The sequence below is a fragment of the Nipponia nippon genome, unplaced genomic scaffold (assembly GCF_047370975.1).
Source record: "Nipponia nippon isolate SJK-2023a ecotype South Korea unplaced genomic scaffold, ASM4737097v1 scaffold_5, whole genome shotgun sequence".
In the NCBI taxonomy this organism is placed as follows: Eukaryota; Metazoa; Chordata; class Aves; order Pelecaniformes; family Threskiornithidae; genus Nipponia; species Nipponia nippon.
Window position 1 is genome coordinate 44,767,318 of NW_028262369.1, and position 27,370 is coordinate 44,794,687.

General features: G+C 35.2%; 1 protein-coding gene across 4 annotated transcripts in view; it reads right to left on the minus strand.

The window, feature by feature from the left end:
* The window catches only part of CAMSAP2 (calmodulin regulated spectrin associated protein family member 2), a 93,333-nt gene that overhangs the window by 16,774 nt on the left and 49,189 nt on the right, over positions 1-27,370 (minus strand). For 2 of the 4 annotated variants that reach the window (XM_087731216.1, XM_087731215.1), the window contains exons 5-9: positions 21,028-21,060; positions 16,700-16,841; positions 13,364-13,503; positions 3,744-3,837; positions 2,562-2,655 (exon numbers count right to left, since the gene is read on the minus strand). In XM_087731216.1, coding sequence (XP_087587342.1) covers positions 2,562-2,655; positions 3,744-3,837; positions 13,364-13,503; positions 16,700-16,841; positions 21,028-21,060 — 503 coding nt within the window. The remainder of the gene's footprint in view (positions 1-2,561; positions 2,656-3,743; positions 3,838-13,363; positions 13,504-16,699; positions 16,842-21,027; positions 21,061-27,370) is intronic. The other 2 variants (XM_087731218.1, XM_087731217.1) reach the window with 1 other exon arrangement.

Genomic DNA, 27,370 nt, shown 5'->3' on the forward strand with positions numbered 1-27,370 from the left:
AGTTATCTTAAAAGAAAAGCATGCTTTCATCCAGCAGCCTGTGAAAATTTGCTACCACAAAGAAAGTCTATACACTTCATTTTTCCCTCAAGAAGAGACTGATTTTGGCACCATGACTGTGGTTCCATGGCAACTGCAGACGTCGTAACTGCTCACCACCACAGTCCCACTCCCTCTTCTGCGCTGGATCTGGATCTCCATCCGATCCTCTGAGTCATTTCAACAAGCTAAGCCAGCAGAAAAACATTCACTTTTTCTGACTGGGTTAGTTTTTCCTGTCTTTGTGCACTGAAACGACAGTGTCAAACACTCAAGGGGGCTGGAAGGTGCAGTCGGGACAAGGAGGAAGGCCAGGATCCTGACATCCTGCAGTCAGGTCCGTTCCGCCAGGGAACCTGCAGCCTGTGTGTTAGATTCCTGCCATCTGAGGTAACTTCTTAGGCCCTGCAATGCAGTGAAGTAACATCACATTGGATGAAGTTCACTGGTTTGAGGAAAGATACAGCTCTTTCTATTACTCATGGATTGCTCTCATAATAATCCAACACAAAACCATATCCATCACCCGTAGAGACACTAAAACAGTGTTGTGATGAGCTAGTACAATACGCAATCCACCACCCATAAGGCGTTCACAATGATTTTTACTATATCTCGGAACATCTCTCGGGAAACATGAGCATTATTACCAAGCATGTTGGTGGCACTTACAGACTTGATAGTTAAATTTGGAATGGTAATGGCACTAAGAAACGTAAAGGCTTTTCTAAATGTTTATGAGTTGAATTCAGATGCTTGTCATAAAACTCCCAATCAGTCCTCTTCAGTTTAGAGGCCAAAACCATCCGCACAGACAAAATGTACACATTTAGAGAAAAGGTAGATTTATTTGGATGAAAAAGATACTATGTTCCTGACAGAGTTTGTCAGAGCAGTGATAAATGCATGGTTAATGGGCTTCAGCTGTGGGGATTTTTTTTACAGAGTCAAGGCTACAGATAGACTTCTTTTGTGGTGTTGTCCAGTATTCATCTACTAACTTTCTTTACATTTAAAGAATATCTTCTCCACAGTGATCACTACAGCACAAGAATAAGTATGGCACAGAACTCTGTGTTTCTTTAGTATAATTTGTTTTTAAGTGCAATTGACATATGATTTACGATCTTCATAGAACTTCTAAAAGATAAGTCACTGAAGTTTTGTTCATGAAAGGCTCTAAAAGGGGGACATGAAGTTGGAAGCCACATAAAAATAGTGATTTTTTTACTGCAAACCTTTCTTTGTTCTGTAGGACAGTCATAGTTACAAAGCCCTTTGTTGGACTGCTTGCAGTGACTCTGCAAGGTGCGAATGGCCTTGGGAACCCCTGTTCCAAAAGATATGTTCAAAACTACTGTTTCTTGTTCTCCTGGCCTATATGCTCGGTTTATGCTAAAATAACTTCATTGTCTACAACGGAAACACTTCAGATACACACAGGAAAAAGAGATTCGGAATCACTGCATTTAATGAGAGTAAGAAATATTACTCCCTGATTAAATAGATTTCTAAATACTAGCCACTCCCCCCCCAACCCAACCCCCAAATCAACCACCCCCCCCCACCCCCCCCAAAAAAAAAACGAAAACAAAACAACAGAAAAGGCTGAACAGGGTTAGCTGGGTTGGCAACCAACAATTTGCTGAATATCCAATTAAAATGCTAATTTTATCCTTCTCCTCTGTATCAGTAAAGACACAATCAATAAACCTTTGCCCCCTAATTATAAATATGATGCAATGCCACCTCTCATCCACTGTGTTCAGATCAGATCACTGGAAGGCTTTCTTTACCCTGTCAAAAGAAAGACTAAAAAGAAGGCCTAACGTGCCATTTCTGCCTTTTATCAAATGTATGATCAGCTAGAGAACACAAGAGTAAAAGGATGTTTTTATATTGCTTCCAAATCTCTAACAGTAATACTAAAAATAATGTTTCACATATATTTAAAAAATATAAATAATGCAAAACATATTTAATAAAGCAGTTAGCCTTCCATTCTTGATGCTCACAAGGATTGGGAAGTTATTCATAGCATAAATATTTATTTTTACCTATTTGATCTTCATGGTACTTAAGTAACACAATCAAGACCGAACTAGAACCATCACTCAGGGGTTTTCTTGCTGTTAGCTTAGTTTGCTTTCTTTACCATTTTTGGAAAATTTGCTGTGAATTCTGGAAAAATAGCTCTTTCAGAGCAGACTTGGTCAGCAGCCCCACATGAAATTGAACAGGACAAGGAGGCCATGCGACACTTCTCTGATGAATGGTAAGGGCTGTTTTGGAAACTGGTAAGACAACAGTGCACTGTCCAAGTGGCAAACATGAACTGTACAAACATGAACATGTTGCCTGCCATGCAACATGTGGGGGAAATAGCTGAACTATGGGATCGGCCACAAAATTCTACAGATTATATTTGGTAACTCAATCCTTGAGCATTGCAAAAAGGCAACAAAACTAAATAATAGAAAGGAGAAGATTGTGAAACAGTACTAGTGATTCTCTGATATTACCTGGCTACGAAGTCAGAACCAGATGGGCCATCCACGTAATTTCTTCTATTAGCATTCAAGCTGTGAGCAGAAGCTGCATCTTTTGCAGGTTCAGCTGCCAGGAAGAACAAAGCTCAAGTTATTATAGTTTAATATTTAGTTAAAATCCATAGTAGAAAAGCTGTCTGAAATAATCTGAAGTAATGATTTCCAAAGATTTAAAGAATTTTCATTGGTTCCATTATTTAGATTAAACCCCAATTACTTCCTTGCAGCTCTACCTCCTCCAAAGATCCCATATTGGCACTAATTAAGGGAATGGCGAATGACAAAAATGACTAGAAAAGGCAAGGGAAGAAATAATTAATAAAAAAACTGAAAAAGAGCTATAAAATTAAAAGCAAGCAATCTTGTTAGCAAAAATAAATATTCTTCTTCTGGAAGAAATTTTTCTGATAGAATTTTTTTTCCCCAAACCCTTAGACTGACTTTTCAGCTAGAAAATAGTATTTTGGTCATATCCTAAATTAGTTAGCAATATTTAAAAGATTGAAATTAGATTTGTATGTGCTATAAAGCATATAAATGAAAAAAGGTATAAAAGCCACACAATGAAAATCTCTTCCTAGCTCTTGGAGAGACAATCACAGCACTACTGTATGAATGTTTAAGTTACCCTGACTGTATACTCATTAACAGATCTCAAGATCTACCTAAGAGGTGGACTTTTAAATTTGAGAATTTACTGATCAAAGACTGTGCCTTCGCACCCAGGTACAAAATGAAATTTTACAATTAACTATCTGTCCACTTTCTCCAGATTTCTGTTCCTTTCTCTTGGTATCTTCTCCTCAGCAATACAAGCTCTTCAGGCTAAATTCTGTTCTTGGCTCCTTATTATGCTTGTAATCCCTGCATGGGCATAAATGGATTCTAGGCTTGTTTAGGTCAGGAAAATTTGCAAGTGATTATACCACAACAATTTAAATGAGTTTTTGGTAATAGACAACAAAAACTATTTATGATTTATGAGATGAGATGAAGATTAACACAAGGAAAGAGTACTTTGCTCCTTCTTTAAGGGGGTTGTACACTGACAAATCCTGTTAATGAAAGTATTCACTGTATTTGTGAACACAATGGCAACCTGTACACATACATATTAAAAACATGCATATTAAAACTGATCCTTAATATAATTACCTTGGGGATGCATAACAACACGAGGTTGTACAAATGATGGCTTCACAACTTCAAACCACCAGAACAATTCTGCCATGAACACCATGTAGTTGCTCTACAAAAAGAGAAATTCATATTAAAACACAAGCCTGCAAATAAATAGATTAAGCAGCATTCAGGACATGCCTCTGCATTTCATCCAGTTTACAGTCTCTTCTCTACTGATTTCTTGGAAAATGAGATCAGTAAGACTGATCTGAAGCACCAACTATCTAATACATATAACTTGACCAGACTGTAACCCTTTGGGTTGAAATGTTTCATAATAAGCATATGCTCAGGCCTAATGTCTTGCAGGCAGGGCAGAGAGTTACAGGATGGGTGGAAAAAGACGGCTGTCAAACCGATTAGCTACGTCCATAAGAAACAGTAGTGAAAAGCTCATTGTGTTTTGCAAGGCTAGGCAATAAAATTTTCAGAGCTTTTTAACTTGCAGAACTCTGGTAGCCCTTAGTTTTAGTGTAGGATTTTTGAATCTGATTTAGGCCTTTGTGTCAAGCATGTGCTTTTTGCCACATCTGTGAAGACCTACCCAAATTTGCAAGTCTTTAATGCAAAACAAAAACCAGCAGCAGCGTTTGTTCAATGCACGTTGGAGCAAGGTTTTAGCTCCAGAGATTTATGCACACTTAACATATTGATATAATCTCCCTGCTGTATTTTCCCATTACACAGCTATGAAACACGTAAGTGTGGGAACCATCAGATTTAATGCAAGGGGGAAAACAGGTGAAAAGGAAGAAACAACTGGTGACATGAACTGCAACAAAAAATTCAATAGAGAGGAAAACCAGGCAGAAGGAGTAACAGCAGTTTCTGCTGCAGGAGTATATAATGAGGAGTGCAAAAAAGACCAGGAGGTTTGTTGACTGTGGAGGCCAAAGAGTTCAGAGGCCACATGATCACTGTCCTAAGCTGCTACGTCCCTATGGTTCAGTGCTACTTCATATCTAGAAATATCAACTGAATGAGATCAACAAGCATCCGGGCCTGAGCGGACTCAAGCAGGTGCACAGACCTGTGTCACCAGTCTTACGAAGTCTGAAAACGTAAACAATACAAGCCTCTACTTATGCATTAAATGGGGAAACCATAATTAAACAACTTTTAAAAAGTTTGTTTAAAAGAGTCTTTCTGCAATAAAACCCAATGATGTCTAGCTAACAATACGTACAAAAGCAAGCGTCCTTAGTCACTTTTTTCATGTCATTAACACTGAATAATTTCAAATATCCAGTTTATTTTCTCCACTTTATGCTATTTTCATTTAACATTTCACGCAGCTTAAATAGGAAAAAATAAAATAACAAACTTATTGGTTTAATTTTTACAAACTAACAACAGCATCAAGAGCACTTGCGACTTATAAACTAATGTTGAAACCCCAAAATATATTTCCATGTGGCCTTTTTTAAAAATAAAGCTTTCTTACTATTTGGTCCTATAAAACTTTATGTACTTGAGAGAATTAGCATTTTTACAGTAAACTATCAGATGCTATCTCTCTTTTTATTTTTCTCTGAGAATGAAATTAAGTGAAAATAGTCTCTCAGGGAAAGTGGGAATTTATTTAATTATTTACTTCAGAGAAGTATTTCAAAGAAAAGCAATGTCTCTTCTGAGTTTTGTGGCAACACAAAGAAATCAGAGCTGATTTAGAAAGAAGCAAACAATTATTTAATTTTGCTTTTTTAATTTTTTTCCGTTTAAACAAAGATAGGGAAAAATTTATATATAAATAAAGGATGTTAGCTGAGTACATACTGTTACATGGCATGGGAGAGAATTCTTTAACCTATTCACAATAAAACCCATGGCTCGCCCTGGTTTCCTCTACTTGCTTTGGCTTCTGCCATTGCAAAACTGTTGTGGGAAACAGGATACAGTGCCAGGTGGACCTTTGGTTTGATGAAGGATAGCTGTTATTTTGGGTTTTTTTAGAATGCAGTCGGCTTCTACATTTTCTACATGTCTGAAGATGATCTTCATATAGATTTTGCTATTATAGCTATTAATAGGGCAATCTTTATACACATGAAACATTCTGATTAGCAAAGCATGGGACATTTTTCTAATTTCCAGCCCTTTGTTAGCAATTAGTAATTTTGTCGCCTTAAAAATGCGTACCTCAAATCTTGGAGTGCGAGTGAATGTTTGACAAAAATTCTAACCAAAATGTCATTTTATTTCTGAAACAAACCACAGGCATTAGGGGTAAGAAATCTTTTTAAAATAAACAAAAATTTACAACAAAAATGTTTAACAATAAATGAGATAACCTCAATTCTGTATCAGTAAGTTTGAAAATATAATTTTAAATATCTATTTGACACTTTTGATTCAGATTTATTTTTCCTGAATATTTCTAATGTAGACAAGCCTTTACTCCAGCAAAGGGACACTCTTAGACTGAAAGCTGCTCATACACTTTAGTATATGGTGAAGGGATCAGCCAGATGTTGCCATAGTTATTACATACAAGACTAGGGAAAAGCCCACCTCTGCTTGTTCAGCACAACACAACTAAATGAGGAAAAGTTCATAGCAAAATCTTTTCCATTCAAAGAAAATGTTAAGCATAGTATTTTGGTATCACACACTGATTTCATTAGGAAGCAATATACATAAAGAAAAAAACAGATGTACTTCTTGGACAAAATACGATTTTTAATACTACAATTTCTAAATATCACAATTTCTACAAATTTTGTCTTAATATTTCCCCCCTTATCTCCCCTCAAACTTTTACATTTTTAACTTGAGTTTTTTTCTAGAAAAAATGAATTATAAAATGTTCTAATCATAGCTTTGTCCCCATCTTAAATAATATTGTATTTAAGTACTCCAATTTCTTATGTTTATGTTGAAATGCTGCATTTAATAGTGTGACTATTTTATGAAGGACTCAGATATTCCTTCTGAGAATATCTTCTGTGTGAGTCCTGAGCTACTGCAAGACAGCTTGTTTTTCCAAAATCACCAAAGCAGTATTTACTGAAGTAAAAATGAAACTGTTGGCTGCACAGCCTGCTTAGAATTGAGGCTACTTTAGATGTTTGATGGTGAAACATCATGACGGAAACCACATTTTCTCACAAGTTATTTTTAGTCAGAAAGGGATGTTAGTAACAATGATCAGAGGGGAACACTGATGATCAGTAACTTAATTTTTTTGGAAAAACTAACTATGGATCTGTAGTAATCCTGCTACCCAGGGCCAGAAAGAATGTAGATATTATTTCCACAGATTTTGCCTTGATTATGCCAACAAAAGTTCTAATAGCTTGTCACATGATTATCATATGCACTTATACACAAAAATATTCAGAAGCATAACAGTATTTTAGTAGTACTAAAAAATAACTAAGCTCTGAGCAGTTCAGACTGGCTCAAAACCACTCAACAGCAGATGGCAGACTTGCAGCTTCATAGATGCTTTTATTTGCTAAACATTCTGATTTAATTTTTTCAATTTGATATTTGCAGACTGTTTATTAGTTGTATGTAGTCAGCTGTACTACTGGCTACATTTTACCTATTGCATCTTCTGATACTGTACAATAAAAATCCTTTTGTTTAACAGATTTTGGAAGATCATCTGTTGTGAAAATAAAATATTCCCATATTCTGAGTATAAAATCTGAAGTCATTACGTGCTTCTGTATGAAAAGGGAGATATAAGCTAGCTTGTTTTATAAATTTTTTTCTACAAAAAAGATAAATTATTTTCTTTAATATCTCTATTCCCCTTCCACAATTTAAAAATCGTGATTGATTTTTAAATCAAATCAGCTAACAGAAATAGTATGTCCAATCTTGCCACTTAAAATAAATTAGATCCTTCTAACATTTATAGGTTTTAGATCTGCATATTTATAGAATAATAACTACACGGTCATATATACAAATGATACAAATAATTTGTAATCAGGCTTGAATCCACTAAAATTGAATGCAAAAGCAGCCATAGACGCTTTTAGGAATTTTCTCAAAATGAGCATAAAAATACACTGTAAAATTTATATCACAATGCACATTAAAATCTTTGTTCAGTAGGCCAGGAAAGTAAGTTACCTCTAACGCAAATCCATAGATTATATGTTATAAAAGTGCCAACATAAATGTGTCAAGACTGAATTGGAGTGTTTCAAACTCTCTAGAGAAGGCCAAATTACATTTCTGTGTATGATCCATGCACTACCAGTTTGTCAGATCTCCTGCCACAGGTTAATAAATGCCACAAGAATTCAAGTTGAAAATTCCAGTATGTCTTATTTCAGACCAGAACAAAGAGGTGGGAAAACTCGCTGATTAACATCAGCGAAAGCAAACCACGCTGCTTCCTTTTAAATAATGAGTCAGGAACATTTGGTCCCTCCCGGGAGAGAAATCTTCTCCTAAAGAACTGTTCCCTGGTTGAATCTTCCTTTTCAGTCCTGATCCTGAATCCTTTTAAACCAGCCAGATGGGAATCAAATCGCTGGACCGACTCTCACCACACATACCTAACTGCCTCACCAAACACAGCCAGCTGCTCTCCCAGGTCCTTAAGGAATCCATATGCACGCTTACAGGGACTTCAATTGCAAATTCGGGTTTGGGTTAGCAGCCTGATTGGCAGAGTTTTTTTTCACTGAGATTGGAGGGAAAGCTATACAACACCTGTGGACATCATGTAGCCCTTAATTTCTAGGATTTATCTATGTGACATCTCTGAACACTATTTTTCACATCTCGGAGGACATGGTGCTGATTATAGCTTCTGCTTACATTGTTTGCAAAGTCACCATAAACATTACATCAGAAAGTGCAAGTATTCAAAACTGTTCAAGTGCAATAAATATTTTTAGTGTAAAACAGTCTTTTAGATATTATATTCTCCTGTTCAATTCAGCAGTGAAAAATAAAAAAGAGAAAAGGAAGTTCTGGAACCAGCCTCTCGATCTGGCCTACTGGGCCTTTGACAGTGCAAAAGTTTGTTCTGTTTGCTCTGGTTAGTAACTAAGTGCAAAAATAAGGTACCTATTCCATGTGTTTAGTTGTGATTCTGCACAGTTTAGTCTGGCCCACATTCAGGTCAGAGGAACACCCTTCCCAGACAAGAGACAGCAATCATCTCTCCAATTTGCTTCATTTCACATTCGGAAAGCTTTCATTCTGAATTAATGTGCCTTCTGCATGAGTTTGGGTGAACAGACGCTACAGTCATCAGAAAACGGCAGCCAAAGAGAGGAAGCATCCATGCTGAGGGGCAGCACATAAAAGCCTCCCAAGAACCGAGTGGCTGCAGACACTTGTGGCCCTGTTGAATCCTCAAGAACCCACACACTCAGAACAGCAGGACTCGGCCAGATCTGTACAAGGCCATCAGCACATGCTGGTGTCAACAACAGGTTGTATAACCGTAACTGCGCCCACAAGGGCAGTAGCTGTTATACGCAAACAAAGAGTACAGGATTATATGTATATGCACACCTAAAGAGACAAGTGAACCCCTTGAGATACTTTCTGGATACCTTCCCAAAAGCCACTGGTGGGCCAGTATGACCCCTTACTTCTGAGAGGCCACCAGGTTGGCCTCCAACCCAGTAAAAATGACTGAGTGAGTGTGTATGTGTGAGCTGTGTGAGCAAATGAATGCATTGTGTGAATATTATTAATAATGGATTCATTCTATTAATAATAGCAGTTGAATTAATAAAAGGTGTTCTAATATTGGTTGTGATCTGTGTCTCACCCTGACTCAATCCTCTGTCAATGAAAAGAGAATGTACAATACATGTAGATTAAATGAGTAGCACAAGTTTAGGATCACTATTAAAAAAAAAAAACAAAAACAACCACCAAAAAACCACGACACATTTTTGAAGGCTCAGATAAAGGAACACTTACAAAAGACAACAATTAACTGTGTGTCAATTGATTCAGTACCAAGTTCTTATGTGAGCTCTCAAATCATGGCAAACATCAAATGACCCAAGCTGTCTGTCAGTACCCTCTTTGACAGTTACCCTCATAAATGACTTGTTCCTAGGTCTGAACCCTATGGTCCTACTAGAATAAACTGGCAGAGAATGATTTAAAAATATCAAGAATATAACCAAATACAACCAAAGATGTGTTTTTCCTCTTTTAGAAATACTTTCAACATGTATCTCACATGACAAATGGAACATGCGTTTTTTTCTTTCTATTCAGGGACCATACATGTCCTGTACAACATCCTTTCAGGAATTATACATTCCATAAGACCTTTATTCAAGTCGCATATGCTTCATACTGACTATTACATTGCAGTGCTAATCAACTGTTGGGCCAAAGCAATAAAGAAAAATAAATCAAAAAGAAAAGAAAGAAAAAGAAAGACAAATAAACAAAAAACCCTCTTCTGCAGGGTTGTTCCTGCTTCCTGTGATGGCACTTCATGCAAGTTCTTCTATTTCTACAAACTTGTTCTTTGGATAGGCAGAAAATGTATGTGTCAAGACACAGTAAAACAGCTCTTTCAGTTCTATGCAATTTCCCTGATACAGGTGAAAAACAAGGTATCTAAAAAAAAAAAACCAAACCATCCCGTCTCAGGATAAAACTGCTTACAGGAGAAGGGAAGAGGGAGGATCAGGGCAAAAAAGCAATCTGCACAACTAAAGAGAGATCCAAGATTTTCTGTTCTTTCCTCTTGTTAAATATGCAGGGAGGATTCAGAAAATATTATGATTATTTTTATGTAATCTTTCTCTACTTGTGTTTACCTGTCTCAAAGGAAAACAACCAGGAACCAGTATGGTCCCTTGGTGGTGCCTCAAGCATCCATGGAATGTATTCAAATATTTTTTTCTTTAACATCAGTAGCCCTGCCTTAGTAAACATCTTATGAAGAACTTCACAAATGTATTTTTCTTAGAGGAAGAGAAATGGGCAAGTGAGGAGCAACAAAACTTATTTTCTGCTTCATTTGATTGTGACACATTAAAGCTGTCTAGAAATCTAGACAAAGCTTATTTCTCCTCTGTGCTAAAACAGAACTAAGCCAACAGTTTCATCTGCTGCAAAATCTGAGAGCCTATATCAAAGGCTCTGGATGCTTGTTAAGTGAAGTTTTAAATTAATCTCTGTTTCTGTGCGTTTTGATGTGAAAGCCAAAAGTGGGCACAATCACCTTGGTCAAGTCCTGCACTACATTTCTGTATCATATACTATCTACACCCTACCTTTATTTAACCTAAGAGTGCAGTGCAGTTTGCCCAGTAAAGAATGTGAGGTATGCACTTTGTGCTTGATCACTTTAAAAGAAAGAGGCTCCGCTCCTTTCCTTCTCAAGGACTAGCATAAAGTCAGGATACCTCGTGCAATTTCTAGGACCACACAAGGCACAGCATTGTCATTCCAAAAATTCAGCTGTAATTTTTTTCTTGAGGCTTTTTCCAGTAATGTATCAGCAGTTCGATTCTTTTTATTCTTTCTGTCACCACTATAACTGTAACAGACTTTTAACCAAAAGCATAGTGCCACCTACTGTGCAATATGAGTTACCCTGAAAACAAATAGACATTTTTGCTGATTAACACAGACATCTGAAACAAAGACACATGCTTCTATAAATCCTAAAACTTAATACTATATGTAGTAGTATACAAAAATATAAATTTTGTAGACTGAGATAAAGGTGACTTCTACTAACCAGTTTAATTCAATGTGTAATATTTAAAATATCCATTTACAATACAAGTTTTTTCAAAGTGAAAATAAAACTCTTTGGAGAATATGTACATTTATTAAAACTTAGTCTAATCAGATGCACTGGAAAACTAAGAAAGAGCTCCTTTAATCGTGGATTTATTTTGAAAGCAAATGAATTCTTAACACTGGAAAAACAGAGTTTATAGCACTAGCCAAAGTTTCTGTGCCAAGTTTTAGAAGAAAAATTGGCAGCTTTTCTCTGTAGCATTTACATCTAAATAAGTATCCACACCACAGCAACTTGTAAAAACATGATCACAAAAGAGCTTTCTCAGTTCTAGAAATACTCTAAATCTTTGAAAGAACTCTAAACTCCCTCTAAAAACATTGTTCAGAAACAGCAAAACTACTGAGTCTGTAGCATTTTGAAAGTGTAAAGTCTGATGCATTGGGATATCGACAAAATATTTAATATAGTTACTTTTGTAAAATTGAAGCTTCCTAGTGCATACTGGCTTGAGAAATAATTCAAACCATTACTATAGAAATGGTATTATTAATTGTCACAAATGAAACTGAAGAATAATTAATTCCATTTATTCCATGTATCTGTAAGCAGAGAGAAACAATCAAAATGCAGTGGAGTCCTATTCAAGATCACTGAATGTGGTTGTAGGACCATATGTTGGGAAACTGCAGACAAGAGAGACTGCAATGCAGCAGACTTTTTACAAGTATGTAGGTAGACCACTGTATCTGAAATTTTAAAACACCAAAAGCTGATTGAAAGCAGTCACTACACAACTTTGCATACACAAAATAAACCAGCAACAGCTAAGTAGTCTAGACTTAAGTCCTACTGCCCTTACTTACCCTGGCAGCTCATTACTTATTTGAAAAGCATTAGGTTCAACCCTACAGGAGACAACAAAGCTGTATTCAAGCTCTGGCCTCTGTGACTCAGCTTGTGAGATTGCTATAAAGATCATAAAAGCAGTGAAATGACCCAGATATTTAGAAACCAATTACAACCCATCTGCAATGGATATGCTGACTCCATAAAAATAATATTTCATTCCCTAAAGGCAGACCAACAAGAATTTTAAGCAAATGAAGAGTGTTTTATATAGAAGAAAGTCTTAGAGAAACACAAGAATTAAAAAGCAAAGTTACAATTAGGCAAAAAATAATTAGATTACTCCTTGTCTTTCCACACAGGCTTAAAAAATGATAGAATAAGCAAAACTTTTTTTTCCTCTTTCCAAAAGAGCAAAATCTTAGAATGACTGAAAACACTTAATTGCTTATTCAAACAACTGTATTTGTTGGAATTGTGTTCCTGCTTGTGTTCTGGGCATAAAACCATTAGATTTTTCAATTAAATTAACTCAGAAGTTTACACTTTTACAAAAGTGAAAAAGCTTTAAGGTTAAAAACCATAAAATTATTGGGTACACAGAAATGAGTAAGAAGGGTGAGTAATAATTCCATAAACAACTGTTCAATATTTTCTCCTTTTGTTAAAGCCTTAATAAAGTTAAACTAATGCAGATCACTATTACATTTTAACAGAAGTATCATGGATTACATGCTTTAACTAACAACTAATTAATAAGAAAGAAGATAAAGTGTGAAATAGTTTTGCACAAAATCAAAGTTTTTATAAATATTTTCACAAGTGGTTTTTTAAACATACTTCAAAATTACTAGAACAACATAACTGCCAGAAGAAGGTGGTTTTACATGCTGCTGAAATTTGTGTGTTGCATGCTATACCACAAGAGATGCAACATGTTTTTTCATATAGCCATATAGCAGCAGACAAAAAAAAGACTAAATATATCATTAGCAAAACAGTTCTGTGAATGCGGCTTGCATTACGTATTTATTTATTTATTTACCTTTATTGAAGAAGCTGCATAGAGCATATCCTCAAGACTGAAATGGCAACACTGGTTAAGGTATTCCTGACAAAATTCTTGAATCAATTGTAGATTATACAGGCTGTCAGCCAAAGACATTGTCTCTTTCAAACAAATATCTAAAAAGGAAGAATAGAAGCAAAAATTAGATATAGTTACAGATTTGCAAAAAAGTGCTTTTTGCTTTGCTGGATTCTGGTGCATTTTCTGGATAAATTCAGAATTGATTTTTTTTTTCCCCCAGGAGGCTTTTATTTTTCTATTTCAGAAACTTAAGAAACGATGACTCTGTTTTATCCTTGCAGTTTTATATCTTTAGACATTTTTCTAAACATGCATTTTGTTTTTTCACTATTGACAAGTTTATTTTTTTCCACTTTGCTTTTTGTGAAAATGGAAGTTATGCTCTAACTCCTGCTATTTCCATATAATGAAAATCCATATTTAATCACTAATACACATATTGTTCAAATACATTTTCTATACGGCAATGGCAGTAGGAAATGTATGCTTTTTCACAGTTCTCCATACATACTAGTTCTTTGCCTTTGCATAGGGACCTGAGAGTATATTTTCATGCTATTAACCCCAAATCTTCCCCCAAAACAATGTGTTTTTGTGAATTTAGGTGTTCGATATGAGATTTTACAAGGATCTGAAGCCTCTGATATATGAATTATCACTCTGTTCGAAAATGTTATTTAAAGACAAAGACGTGGTAGCAGTGAACAGACTAGTATTCTCTGAATACTATTTATGCCCATCTAACTTCCTGTTCTCTTTTTATGATTGCTTCTTGGAAAATTAAATAGCAATAATAACTTCCTAGAAAAAAGGCAGTCCTTGTAAAAAGAAGAATTGAATTGAAGAAAATTAAATATACTTCCAGAGCATGCATCAGATTTTATTCCTAAAGCAACAGTGTATGACAGAGATCCACATAAGTTTTAAATTGTTGAGGATAAAAGGTCTCTTCGGGCAAGGAATCTACTTTGATGCTAGCAGGATAACGATTCCCATCAAATCAGACCTATTCCATCATCCCAACCCCATTGATGATGATCAATGGAAAAAAATGTTTGACTAAACTGACCAAAATGAGATTAAATTTAGTAATGCAAAACATGAAGTCATGCATTTGGATCTAATAAAATTCTAATGTGATTCACTGGTTGAAAGGGATATTGAGTAGGAAGGTATCAGGTATTAGCCAATATAAAGATGTTTACGAGCTTTTAGCATCATGCAGCTATGAAGATAAGCAAACATGATGCTAAAATGTATCAGAAAATTTATTTCCATAGTGACAGAGAGGCACTGTACAAAGTAGTAACGAGATGCCAGTCTGGATTTCTGTGTACAGTTACGACCATCCACATTCAAGAAAGATGAACTGAAACCGGATTAGTTGCAGAGGAAGACTATTGAGGATAATAATGACAATGGAAATCCACTTCAGAAGGGGAGACTGAAAAGGCTTGGTTCAGTACCCTGGGCAAAACATGAGAAAGAAAACATATCAAAAAGGTAGACATCAGATTAGGAGAAGCTATTCAAACCAAAGGGCACTTCTGGAAGAACAGCAAAGGCACAGAGAGGCTAAAAGCATAGTTAGGTAGAAAACAAGAATAAGATTTAAAACCATGTAAAAAATGGAGCTCTGCAACAGTGGGTAACAGTAGTACAGATTTTAAAGAGCTCGATAGTTTTAAGACAGAACATGAAAAATTCATGAAAGGGATTATATAATTTTGCATAACAGCCAATTTCTTGACTCATTGACATAGGGAGTCCTTTCTAGTCCTGTATTCCTTGAAGGAAACGTAGATTTGAAAGTTAAAAAAAGTCTTAATGAGAAGAAACAATCTATTTCAGACTACAGAGGACTCTAATTTTTTTTCTTTTTTGTTAGTGCATTTTTAAGCATTTTTGCATATGCATTTTTGTTACCTGCCTTCCTTAGTTCCAATACAGAACCAAATCTCAGTGAAATTTAACATGCATCAAAAATTACATTATTTAAATACAGTGAAGATGGGCAAAGTCTTTTTAAAGTTCTAGTCGCTTCAGAGTACCTTTGAATTTACTTCTGAGACAACGACACACACATTTATATATCTTTAGGAAAGATGATGTCGGGACACTTAACGAGAACATTAAAACTAGAGTTCCAAAGATGACACGGCCTTGTCTTGTTTAAAGTCAGATGCTGGAGGAATCTGCTGTAAGTATATATGCTGTCATGCAAGGTATACAAGATCTTTTGGACTGTCCGTATTTTCAGCCATGCTAAAACAGTAAGAAGGAACTAGGTGTTACTTCCATTCAACACCACCCAAGTTTTATCTCTTCCCTAATGGCATACAACAGTATATATTTGGCTGCAACATTTATGTAAATTGGAAGTTGTATTTTTCAAAATTCACAAGCTGAAGAAGAATGGTGAATGCATGCCTCTTAGTGTCTTTCATCTTCAATGCCTACTGTGCTGGAAGCTTCCTATAAAGTGGCTGTATATATGAATTCCAGATTTCAGTCCTTCGCAAGCTTTACACCTTTGTTCGTAATCCTGGATTTCTCAGGATGCTTCTTTTTAAGTGTTCCCACGACATCAAAGGTATCACGGACAGAACACAGGCAGAAAATGATGGGTGTTAGCTGCCAAGACATTTTACAACTACATGAGGCTCTTAGTTGCCAAGAGGAAGATATGACTTTAACCAGGCCACCGAACAAAAGAACAAGATGAAGCTGCTCATCATCACAGACAATTGCTATTATAGCACAGCATTACACCAATGAATTCTAGACTATATATATTTTTTTGTTTACTCTACAAATGATATAGGTAACTATCAGGTGAACTAAAAGCCCAGAACAAAGAGCAACTATTTGCCGCGCAGTGCAGCTACGCAGAGCTTGACTAACTCTAACCTCTTCCATGTTTTATATCTATAACTGCTCAGATTCACAAGAAAGCAGTTATGCGGCTTCAAGAATAAGAGTTTTCCAGGTCATTTCAAGTTTCATAGCACAAAGGCAAATATGTTGCCACAGTCACACCTGTAATAATATATCTTAGTATGTTTATATTAGCATGATAACATAAAAGTAAGCACAACATGGAAGGACACCTTGGTTCCTTTTATTTAAATGTAAAAATAAATAGGCACAAAGTTAATATTAAACCCATCACACTCAAATTATGCCTCTTGTATATCATATTTAAGCACCTTCTTTCACATAGTTATCAAACACAGACATTTAAACTTTTACGGACATGCGTTTACAAGCTGAGAGACACGTTAGACATACCCTCCAGTTTAACAATATCTGGACAGTAGAAGTGGATCAGTGCTGCTAGAGCACAACCATCTGTACCATCCTTCAGCAGATTCTCCACCAATGGAATGCAGGGCAGCTGTTTAAGCAATGTTTGCTCCTTCCTGTAACGAGCCTACAATGTAGAAGGAAGACATTTAGAGAGACAAAGGCTCTGAAACATAGGAAGACACAGATTCATGCTGTAGATTTTACACTGTTAGTGAAAAAGCAGTATTTAATAAATAGCTGCATATTCCCAGTGTTAAATTTCTTAAAACTATTCATGTTATGCCCCATTTTGAATGGCATAAGTAACATCTAAGAGGAAAGGAACCTACAATGCTAATACTGAGCCTTTCCTTCAAAACTAACAAATTTTGATGATCTCTGTATAGCACATTGAATTAAATAACATCATATACCTTAATTAACATTCAACACATTGTTATACAGTCAGAAATGATCTGCGTGTAAACACAATGAGACAAATCCTTAGTGGGTGTAACTTCAGTTTACTGGCAAGTCAAATGACTCTGTGAAGTTAACACACCTAAGAATCTTGCCCAGTCTCATTCATATAACTGACTTAATGACAAATTCAGAAACAAGGAAATCTGCATTTGATCAACTCCATTTTTATTACTAGCATGTGTCACTATAAACAGTCCTAAACACAGAGAAGCATTAATAGTCAAAGTGTTATGACCATTCACTGGCCCAGTTATAAAAGGAAACATTTTGAAAAACAACCCGGTGTATGAAGAGATCATTAGTTCAGAATACCAAGATAGCATTCATCTGCACTGAATATTTTTTGCATGGGTTTCTTTTTTTTTTGTTGCGGGGGTGGAGGGTGAGGTGGTGGCGGGAAGAGGGGCTTATTTAGAAACCAGTGTTCATCATTCTTAGTTTCTTTTCACTTCTTCCTGGCAAAACAAATGGAGGTGGAAGAAAGTGATATAGATTTTAATGTGTTAATATTATTTACTAAGACTTATTTTTAAAACTGTACTGAAGGATAATTTTTCTGTTCATACCACAGAACTACTTATGATGCCAAGAGCGTTTCTGAGTTCATTTTACGCTATTTTCATTCATCCATCCACACTAAACTGGAAGTCTCCCTGTAGGGACTCTGAAAAGTCTTTGTGGATGTTACTCTCCCCAGCAAAGCTGAAGCTGACAGTTTCTATCTCCTACTCTTCACCTTTTGGCTGTGCTGGAGGAATTGCTGCCGGGGCTGCGTGGTAAGACCATTGATCCAGCTACAACAGCTCGTTCCTCCTTTGTTTCTGCAGTGAATGAGTGGGCAGGACTGGAGGTTTTATGGGTGGGGTGGGAATCATTTAAGCTAGCTTTGCTGGCAAAAAACTCCGTGGAACCACAGACTAACCCTGAAGGCTATACTTACTGTCACTGGATTTCTGTCAAGGATCACATGGGATTATCTTTAGTGAATGTCAGTGTCCTCTAACTGGCCCAAGATGTACAAGTCTAGTCTGGCAACAGCAGACACATCAGTTCTAGAAAAATAAAGGGCTTGTATTTGGCCCAGCGAACTTATACTTAACCAATGAATATTTAAAAAAACCCCTGAGAGTTAGTCTTTATTTCATACTTGAAATGTACTGGTATTTGTGTGTCAAGTATGCTGTATAAGAATGAAAATGCCATTTTTGCATGCTCTAGGAAATATTCACTAACACCAAACAAAATCATGTTAGTGTTCCATGCATTATTAATATTCTTTTCCCCATGTTAGTAATAGTCCCTATTATTTCTAATGAAATAGGCCAATCATGCTTGCAGTAAAAGTTTGTTCTTTTTCACTCTATGGCAATCCAATGACCCACTATGATGAAAATCCTGTAAGTTTCAAATACCATGTTAATGTGTCCATGTCATTCCTCCTCAAAATGACTGATATTGAGCCTATGAAATATTACAATTTAATTACAAAATCATGATAAAAGATAAAGGATACAGATGGACTCTAATATCATGGTCCAACAAGCCCTGTGTAATTTATATATTCTTTTAAATAGCATCTTTTTAATGGAGTGTTCAAAAATATTTGAAATTGATAATACAGTGGTCTTACACTGTAAATCTTGCGAAAAAGTCTACTGTCACTTTAATGATGCCTTCACTGGCCTTATGAACAGTGCCCGCAGATGCAGGAAACTGTGTCATATCATTAAAGTGGACCTAGAAAGAGGACTTAATTCATTGTAGAGAGTATGCCAGGCACGTTACTTCAGGAAAAATAAACTTCTATAACCTGATATGCTAGGTTCATTAGAGTATAGCAGGCATCATGTTTCAATTTTGTTGAAAAGATAAAAGAAATTATACTGAAAAAATAAAAGACACTGGTAATTGCACTGCATTTTTAATAAACTTCCATTTGAAGAAACTCTTCTCGTCAGTTGCAATGGTTGCTACTTAATATGGATGCAATAATGCAAAAGATGAACCTCTACATTTAACATAAAGCTGTAGTGCTAATTTAAACATAAATGCTAATACAGGCACCTTGTTTTGGAGATCCTAAACCAGCCTGATTTAGCACTTTTGAGCTTATTCCACTTAAACAAGTCTAGATATAGTCGAGACACTTGCATATAAACAAGGTCAGCTAAAGATGAACCAAGAGCACACCAGCTACTCTGTCATAAGTGCTCATGTGTATTCTGAGTTAATCATTAATAATGAATGCTCTTATGCATTTACCTGTAGATAACATGTTATAAATTTACTTCTCAAAGTAAGTTTTCAGCTGCCTGCATGCTCAGGAATATCTATCTCACTATGAAACACTTGCTCTATGTAAAGGGAAGAGATCAGAAGACTGGTTGAACTGTTAGAGCAGCTTGAGCCACTGCCTTCCTACTACATTACCAGTAGCACTTGGATTTCAACTGTATCTCTGCTAAACAAGCTCAAAGTAACATAGATACCCCTAGTTCAAGCTGTTTATGAACAATCAGCAGGCAAATTGGAGTTAGCTTTTCAACAGATTGAATATTTTATATTTGAATATAATTTTTATGCAATGCAAGAGAATCATTAGTAAACTAATACCTTAGGGAAAAATAGAACAAAAACATATTCTGAAACTGCTTTGAAGTAGCCACCTTATTTTGTAGAAATGAGACAAAAAAACCCCAAAAAGTGCTTAAATTTATGATCACAGACAGTCTTTTTTTTTTTTTTTTTTGCATTATTCCCTCCATTTAATTACGCTAACCTAAATCCAAAACAAAATTAAAGGACTATACTATGAAGAGCAGTGTATTTGTGTGTGTCACAACTCTAATAGATAACATTATAGAGAAATTGCATAAAGTGTTATGAATTTGAATACGGATTAGTCTGCTGAAGACAGTACTTTTAAACTGGTTTTCCAGACACCAAGTAATTTCTGTTGTTGCCTACATGCAACTGCCTTGTTATTTTTAATTCTCTTTGCAATGTATGAACAATCTTTTACTAGCTATGACAGCAAATATTGTCTGAGGGACTGCTAGGTCAGTTATTTGGTAAGCCTTAGATCAAAGCTAGATCAGAATTAGTTCTTTGGAATTCAGACCAGAAGTATGCAATTCTGCATATACCTAAGCAGCTGACTATTTTGTTCCCAGCCAAACCTGTTGTAGAATAAACACTCTGAATGCATTTCAAGGGTGAATTACTATATGATAGAGGAAAGTAATGATAATCCCAAGGTGACACAGCACAGAGAAAACAAACTTTATTATTATTGCAGACCTGAACAGTTACTTTTTATTGCTTTTAGTGAAATGATAGTCTCACTAAAAGTAGACTGCTTTGGGTTACTTTGTGTGGGGAGAGATTAACAGCAGTCTTAAATCAGCTGAAAAATCAGGGAATTCTAGACAAATGGTATAATGTTTGCATACTGTTAAAATAAATCGGAAAATTTCAGATTCCATGTAGGATGAACAATCAAAAACTATTTCTGCAAGTCTCTTTTACCGAAAGCTTATGAAAAAGTAGTTTGCAAAAAACCTGATCATTTGACATTAGTTAATAACAGGCAGCGCTGCCCTATACAAACCCATAGAGAACTTGACTGCTTGAAAAGTAATTCCTTATCCAGCATCATATTTTACATTTATTTTACACAGATTACCTTGCAAAATAAGCTTCTGTATTATGCACACCTCTGCAGAGCAATCTCTTATAAAATTATCTTGTAGAGATAAATGAAATGAATGATTAGACCAGCATGACATGGACAAAGCCATTCCCAAAATAAGCTATTCGATCAAAGTGAAGCAGTTGGGCAAACTTACAGGAACCAGTTTCCAAAACCATTTGGTAGGAGACTTCAGAGGAAGCAGTAGGAAAAAAGAATAAAAGCAAAAAGCGAATAAAAAAAGGAACAATTTATCAGATTTCATAAATTACTTTTACAAAACAATTTTCTTTAACATTCTCAGTTTTGTATAACAGTGACTTGTAATTTAATGGTAAGCATTAGTGCACTGAGACCTCTGTGTATTGAGCTAATTAGCAGAAATAACACTGGAGAAATATGTCTGCAGTCTTTGTAGATCAACACTATAATTTTCCCACATGAACAGATAAGATTGTCAGATCAATGCAGTTTTATTTAATGCTTTCACACATCTAATTGTACCCTACATATGCAATCCGACTGAAGAATTCATTTGAGACTTGAAGTCATGACATCACAAGTATCAAAATGAACTCCAGCAGCACATATGGGGAAGCAGGGAAGCTAAAGCAATGAAAAAAAGGTATAAACACACTGTAGTACAGTACAACCAATTGCAGTGAAATTTGCATTAGTTACTTCAAGCCAAACAGTTATGTTTATAACATTTAACAACATTTTTAAACAATCAAATGACAGTTTTCAGAACAACAAGAGGTGCAGGCAGTTATATTTTTGCAATGACAAATCACATTAGCATCAGCTGCATGATGTGCAATGACCTGAAATGTAAATGGAGTTCTGGCTACTGGCAGAGAAATGATCAGAACTGATACATACAATTCTAAACTCATATGTGATCAAAACAACATCAAATTATAAAGAAAAAGTTTTACAAATATAAAATTTGACCTAAAAGCTTAATCTTAAGCCCACTGAAGTTGGTGAATTTTTCTGTAACTCTACACACTAGTCTGGCATAATACTTCTACTATTAAGAAAAAAGCATCATGTAGCCATATAATAAATACACACAGAAAGCTTCATCACTCTATTGATTTTGTTGTAGAAATTTAATAAAAATTCAAACCAAGTACTGAAGTGCAAGAAAGGTTGGTTTTTGTTTTTTTTTAAATGAAGAGAAATATTTTTGAAAAATGCCGAAAAAGTAGTTTTGAAACTACTATGGAAAAAACTGCTATAGAAGCTTATTATTTTACATAGTTGTTACTGCGCTTCTATAAAACCCTTAAAATAACTGTAGTATGGAAACAAATCTTTTATATAAAAAAAGCTATTGTACACGAAAGGGTGGGTATTAGTAATGACTATTCTCAACATTCTTCTCCTCTATTTAACTGGACTGTTACAAAGGAGAATCCCAAAGCCACTTAGAAGAAATGAACTATGAGATGCATGTTCATGTGTGGCTCTAGACATTTCAGTCTCACCCAACTAAAGTACTTTCCCTAGGGTTCGGTTTCTCTTCTCCTTACTGAAAAATGTATGGAAAAGTACGTGACTTCGAAAACAAGTTATCTTAATTTCCAACTGCAATCAGGAATTCTAAAACATATCATAAAGCAAGGTTTTAGGTAAACAGACTGAGACCAGACCTGGGCTGCCTATCATCCTGCTTAACACTGATAGGAACATTTTTCTTTGATTTATCAAGGTGAAGTGTATTTCAGACTTGGACTCAAAAGGTCCATCAATATCTATTTAATGATAGGCTGAAGAACTACTCTTTGGAAAAAAGCACACATTTGTTTCAATTCCAAAGACTAGCTCTCTGTAACAGCACAAACTGAACTCAAAACTAGCAATCCAATATATATTTTTATTTGTCCGCTTGGCTGAAACTGTGGTTGAGATGCCTATGAATATGCTTCAAGAGGCTGAAGGACTGAAGATAATGACATTTAAATTCAAATATACTGTAAGATTTATAAATATACATTTTGTAAAGGCACTTAAAGAAGAGAGATAAAGAAAAGCTGAAATCTCTTCAACAACATAATAGGAATTCAATGGCTGTTGAATTGGTACTTTATATCAACAGGAATAAACTTTTTTTCCCCTGGAACTCATTAAAAATCAGTCACTATAAAGCAAACTGAGTAGAGAATCCTGACTGACTTCTCCCAATGTTTAAAAAAAAAAAAAACAACAAACAAACCACCAAAACACAACAAAAAACAACAACCCCCCCCAAACCCAAACACTACCACAAAACAAAAAAAAAACCCAAAAGAACAAAACAGTCCCTCAGGTTGAGGGCTCACAGTTTTACAAGAAGATTGTTTAATCCCCCCTAACAAAAAGTTTTAAACATGACTATGCTAAATTTAACGCTATAAATTCATCCTATGGTGCCAAAAAATGGTAGTCATGCCCTTCATTAAATACTTGTTTCTGCTGTCTCCCTTGCACATCATTTGTGTTCATGCAGCTGTGCATTAATTGCATTAATTGGATCAAGAAGCTGATCCTGCTGCAAACTTTTCTTCTTGACAGGTTAGCTTTTGCCAGCAGTGTGGATTTATGACACATTAAATTGAAAGTGGAACTATGGTGTTAGTGTTTTACCTTCACGCAAAAGGTTGCACTGTTTAAACTAATTTTAAAAAATGTGTAAAGAATTCAGGTCTTCGGATGAATACTCTTACATTTGTTTCTCTCAGGATTTGCATTGATTTGGCTTAAATCTGTTAAGACTGATTCAGTCTAAATCACAAAAGCAGACAGAAAAATAACAGGTTTTTGAGAAAGCTTTGACTACGTTGCAAATCAGTAGTTTAACCAGTGCAACCGTACATTCACTACATATTATTCAATGAAAGCCTGAAAATCAAAGCTATTCACTACAAAACTTGAAATCCTAATTCTGAAAGAAGATGCAGAGACTCTACCAGAAAAAGATGAGGTTACCACAAATCACCGGCTGATCAACATCCACAGAGGACTACCTGGAACTAAAAATCATACATACTCCTTCCTCTCTTATCTTCTATAGGAAGCTAGCAGCAGAAGAAAGTGAAGGAAAACAAAAGCAATCTCACAATCTGTTAATACTGTTTTTATCTATCCAGAAATAGAAGACAGGTATATCTTATCAGTTGTATCATTTATTAATCTGTATACATGATGCTTACAATTTTTAGAAAAATAAAGATTTACTACTTATTGCAAAAAGGTTCACTGCAGATTTGTAACAAGATAGTAAGGCATTAATTTGGCAGGCTTGAGGATTATGCTGAAATTATTTTTCACGACTGATAAATTTATGAATTTATCACAGCAGGAAATTATAAAATAATTAAAAAGGCTACTCATTAACTTTGTTTCACCTTTTCGGTACATAACTTCGCTGCATCTTGGCCAGAAATTAAAACTAAAGAAAAGCTTTCCCTAATGACTAGAATGATCTATTCTTCCCACGTTTGTTTGGCCATCTCTCTAAATCAGCAGAAGAGGCATTCTTAATTTAAATTTAGTTCAGGATCAAAACCCGATCACACCTTAGAAACTCTGAAACTTAAATACCCAAAGGTGTTTGGCTAAAGCAGAAGAGAGCTTGCAAAGTTTCTTAAATTTTAGAATGGAATCATCACCTTTTGAACTGCTAACTGTGTCGGTAACATGGAGAACCTAAATTACAAAGCAGAGCCCCAACCTGAAAAGGATGGTGGAAGATGGAAAAGAGGCACAATGAAACATTCCAGTTCCCCTTCATGCTAAGTTTTAAAATACAAATAGAAGCAGCAGTTAGGAGTTTAAAAACATCAAAGAAAGAAAATAAAACAATTGAATTCAGATACTGTGAATTAAGCTACAACTGTAACGAGCATAGAAAATGCTACATTTAATAAATATATAGAAGTACAATTTAATTTTTCCATAAAAATGGAAAACCATGTAATAATATTGCTTTAGTTAATGAAAAGGCAGAATTAAATCCCCCTCCCTTTTAATTTAAGAAAATCTGCTGATACTAATAACTAAACTCAGGCATAGCATGAAATGGAAAGGAAGAAAAAAAAAAAAAAAAAAGAAAATCACACTAATTAGTTTTCAGGTACAAAATTATATACAAGTTTCAGCAATACCCAAACCTGGTATAGGAATTTAGCTACAGTTATTTCACAGCTTTGCTGAGATATATGAGGCAGGGTCAATGCCATAAAGCAGCAGGACGTGTCACTGATTATGTGCTATAAAAAAAGGAATGCATGGACTGATGCAATATTGAGACACGTAATCAGGGTAAAACACCTGGCTATCTGGGAATAAAACTAGGAGATGCTTGACAGGAGCCACATCATAATTTAACAGAAACTCTTGTTAGGAACTCTGACCAACTTGATTTGACGCAATTGATCCATCCAATGGATTTGCATTATAGTTTTCTTTGGAAAGCTACCATTCAGTATGATCTGCAGTTAAGAAATGGTGTTTAATGTGTTTCTAAATCTCAGATGCTTGCATGTGTGCAATCACCATTAGCTTTAGCAAAAGTAAGTGGAAATTTGGGAAACACTGTGAAGCATATGACAAAAAGAATGGCTGAGATGTCAGAGTAGTAAATTAGCCATCAGCTGAATAGTTTTCTCAAAGAAAACCTGGGGTTAAATTATCTGAATGAGTTGAAAATATGTTGCTGTCTTCCTGCACACAAAAAAGTTCAGTAATTCAAATTCCTTAAATACTTCAAAATAGTTGACTTAATATTTCATATTCTAGACTTATTGTCTAGAAGGAGATTCCATTTTATCATTGTATTCATTGAAACTTTAATGTAGAAATGATATTTTGACTCATTATCCAAATAGTTTTATCCTCATTTTTCTCATGTACTTAAATGTGAAGGACGGCTAATTTTCTAATAACTTTTTTTTTTTTTTTTAAACCATAATCCACAGTAAATTTACTGTCAGAAGAGACATCTAGGGGTCAACGGGAGCCTGAGGTTTTGCCCATGCCGAGATTTTAGCTAATAAAGCTATGCTAATACAACCCCCTAGCATGGATACCTTACTTGACAATGTAATTTCTGCAGCTGAATCCAACACTGAGGCAAATAACATAACATGTAGCTGGGATAGCAGTATTGAAAATTCAGTGTATAGAAGGCCTTAATTACAAATTTTTCCATGATATGGCAACTGGAGCATGATTTTGCTGTTTTGCAAATGCATTTGTACATTGGCCAACAGAACAGGGCTCTGATTGTGTTATAGCTTCACAATTCATATGAAAACCGTCACAAATGCATATATCATTTTTATATAGAAGTTTTATACCACTGGGTCCATTTATGGGATCAGAGTTACAGACTATACAATTCTTTCAATGCTTGATTCAAGAATGCTGACATTAAAGATAAATTATAGACTAAAAATTTTGTCTTGCTATTCTGAACATAAAATGCAAACTATAACATAAGTGAAAATAAACATTACTGAATTTTTACAAGTACAGATAATTTTATGGCACTGCTCTGATAATAATGCCCTCTTTGATATACCTTTGTTTACCATATTAAGACTCTTAGGCACTTTGGATTTTAAAAATTACTCTCATCTTTCAAAGTGACCTAAAAAACTCACAAAACTTCCTACTATTATTTTCAGGAAAAAGAAAAATCACTAGAGGACAGAGGATCATAGGTTATCTCCCTGTCCCCCGTTTACTTTGTTTTATGTAAATTTGAGACGTGAACTTGTCGTCAAGGACATCTCATTCTCCAGATTTCTATGTTATTATCACTATTGAACACAGATTAAATTTTCCGTATCAGGATATACGCATCGGGGTCACACTACTATTGTAAAAAATACCATTTTCTTTTGCTGAATCACATACTTACTAATTAGCCTTCATCATTCCTTCTATTTAAAAAGAAACCACAATTGCAAAGACATTCATTGCATTCATGCTTTTTGAAGCTGAACTTCTAATCTAGCCAGGTAACCCGCAACTCCTTCAGAGTAGCATTGAAAAGGAGATGGCTGCTTACATGAAAACAGACCAGGAAGGGAACTAGGATTACAGCTTTGTAGTAGCTAGGAAATCTGTTCTGCATTCAAGTGCAGGGATAATACCAAAGGGTGTTCAAACTGATTACCAACTCCCCAATAGTAATTATATCGCAACAGGATAAATAACCTCATTCTGAAGCAAGCAATTTTACGTACTCTGGAACTGTATACTATCCTTCTGTATTTTGATGGATATAATGCTACTTAATTAACTGAGCTCCGCAAACAAAAGAAAAAAAATCCTGTTAGGAAAAGGAATCAAACATAATCTGTTTTTATTGTATATATAATAAAACCTGTAATCAACCAGTATTTTGGATCATAGCCAGAGCAATGCTTCCCATGATGCCACGTACAGATTTCTCTTTTGAGATGCATGTAATTCACAAGGAAAAAACATTAAAAATCATGAATAAA